Source organism: Galeopterus variegatus, unplaced genomic scaffold, assembly GCF_000696425.1.
Source record: "Galeopterus variegatus unplaced genomic scaffold, G_variegatus-3.0.2 Scaffold2273, whole genome shotgun sequence".
NCBI lineage: Eukaryota > Metazoa > Chordata > Mammalia > Dermoptera > Cynocephalidae > Galeopterus > Galeopterus variegatus.
In genome coordinates, this window is record NW_007728384.1 from 88,284 (window position 1) to 88,839 (window position 556).

The 556-nt window shown below is 39.7% G+C and overlaps 1 protein-coding gene across 1 annotated transcript in view; it reads right to left on the reverse strand.

The window, feature by feature from the left end:
• Positions 1-249: 249 nt before the first annotated feature.
• The window catches only part of RPL15 (ribosomal protein L15), a 2,731-nt gene continuing 2,424 nt past the window's right edge, over positions 250-556 (reverse strand). The window contains exon 3 of the mRNA XM_008581137.1: positions 250-404. Coding sequence (XP_008579359.1) covers positions 250-404 — 155 coding nt within the window. The remainder of the gene's footprint in view (positions 405-556) is intronic.

Genomic DNA, 556 nt, shown 5'->3' on the forward strand with positions numbered 1-556 from the left:
AGTTTACTGCCCTTCAATTGCTTAGGTTCCACAAGTTCACACTAATCCTAAAGCATGCTTTCAGTATAAATATAAGCACAGAGTAATAACAAAAGAATGACAAAGTCTTTGACAGCAACTACTCTTACCATGATTAGTAAAGTAAAAACCACATACCCCATTTTATGCACAAGAAGTCTTGCCTAGGTGCAATCACAAAAATTGCTCAAATGCTTCTCTCCCAACATCCCCAAGAGGTGGTCAACACAACTACTCAAAACCATTTACCTCTGCAACAGACTGAAGGCTTCGAGCAAACTTGAGCTGGTTAACACCGTGATGGACAGGTTTGCCATAGGTTGCACCCTTAGGAACTGGGCGTTTGCGGCCACCCCGGCGCACACGAATCCTGTATATGACATACCCTATAAACACAAAAAAATTACAATGGTTTTATGGAAAGCCCTAAGACAGATTCAATGACTTGTCACTAATGCTCCACTACCAAGTATTTCAGATAGTAAGTTAAATACCATCTGATGGTGATAAAATAATACCCTATGAAGACTGAAAAAAT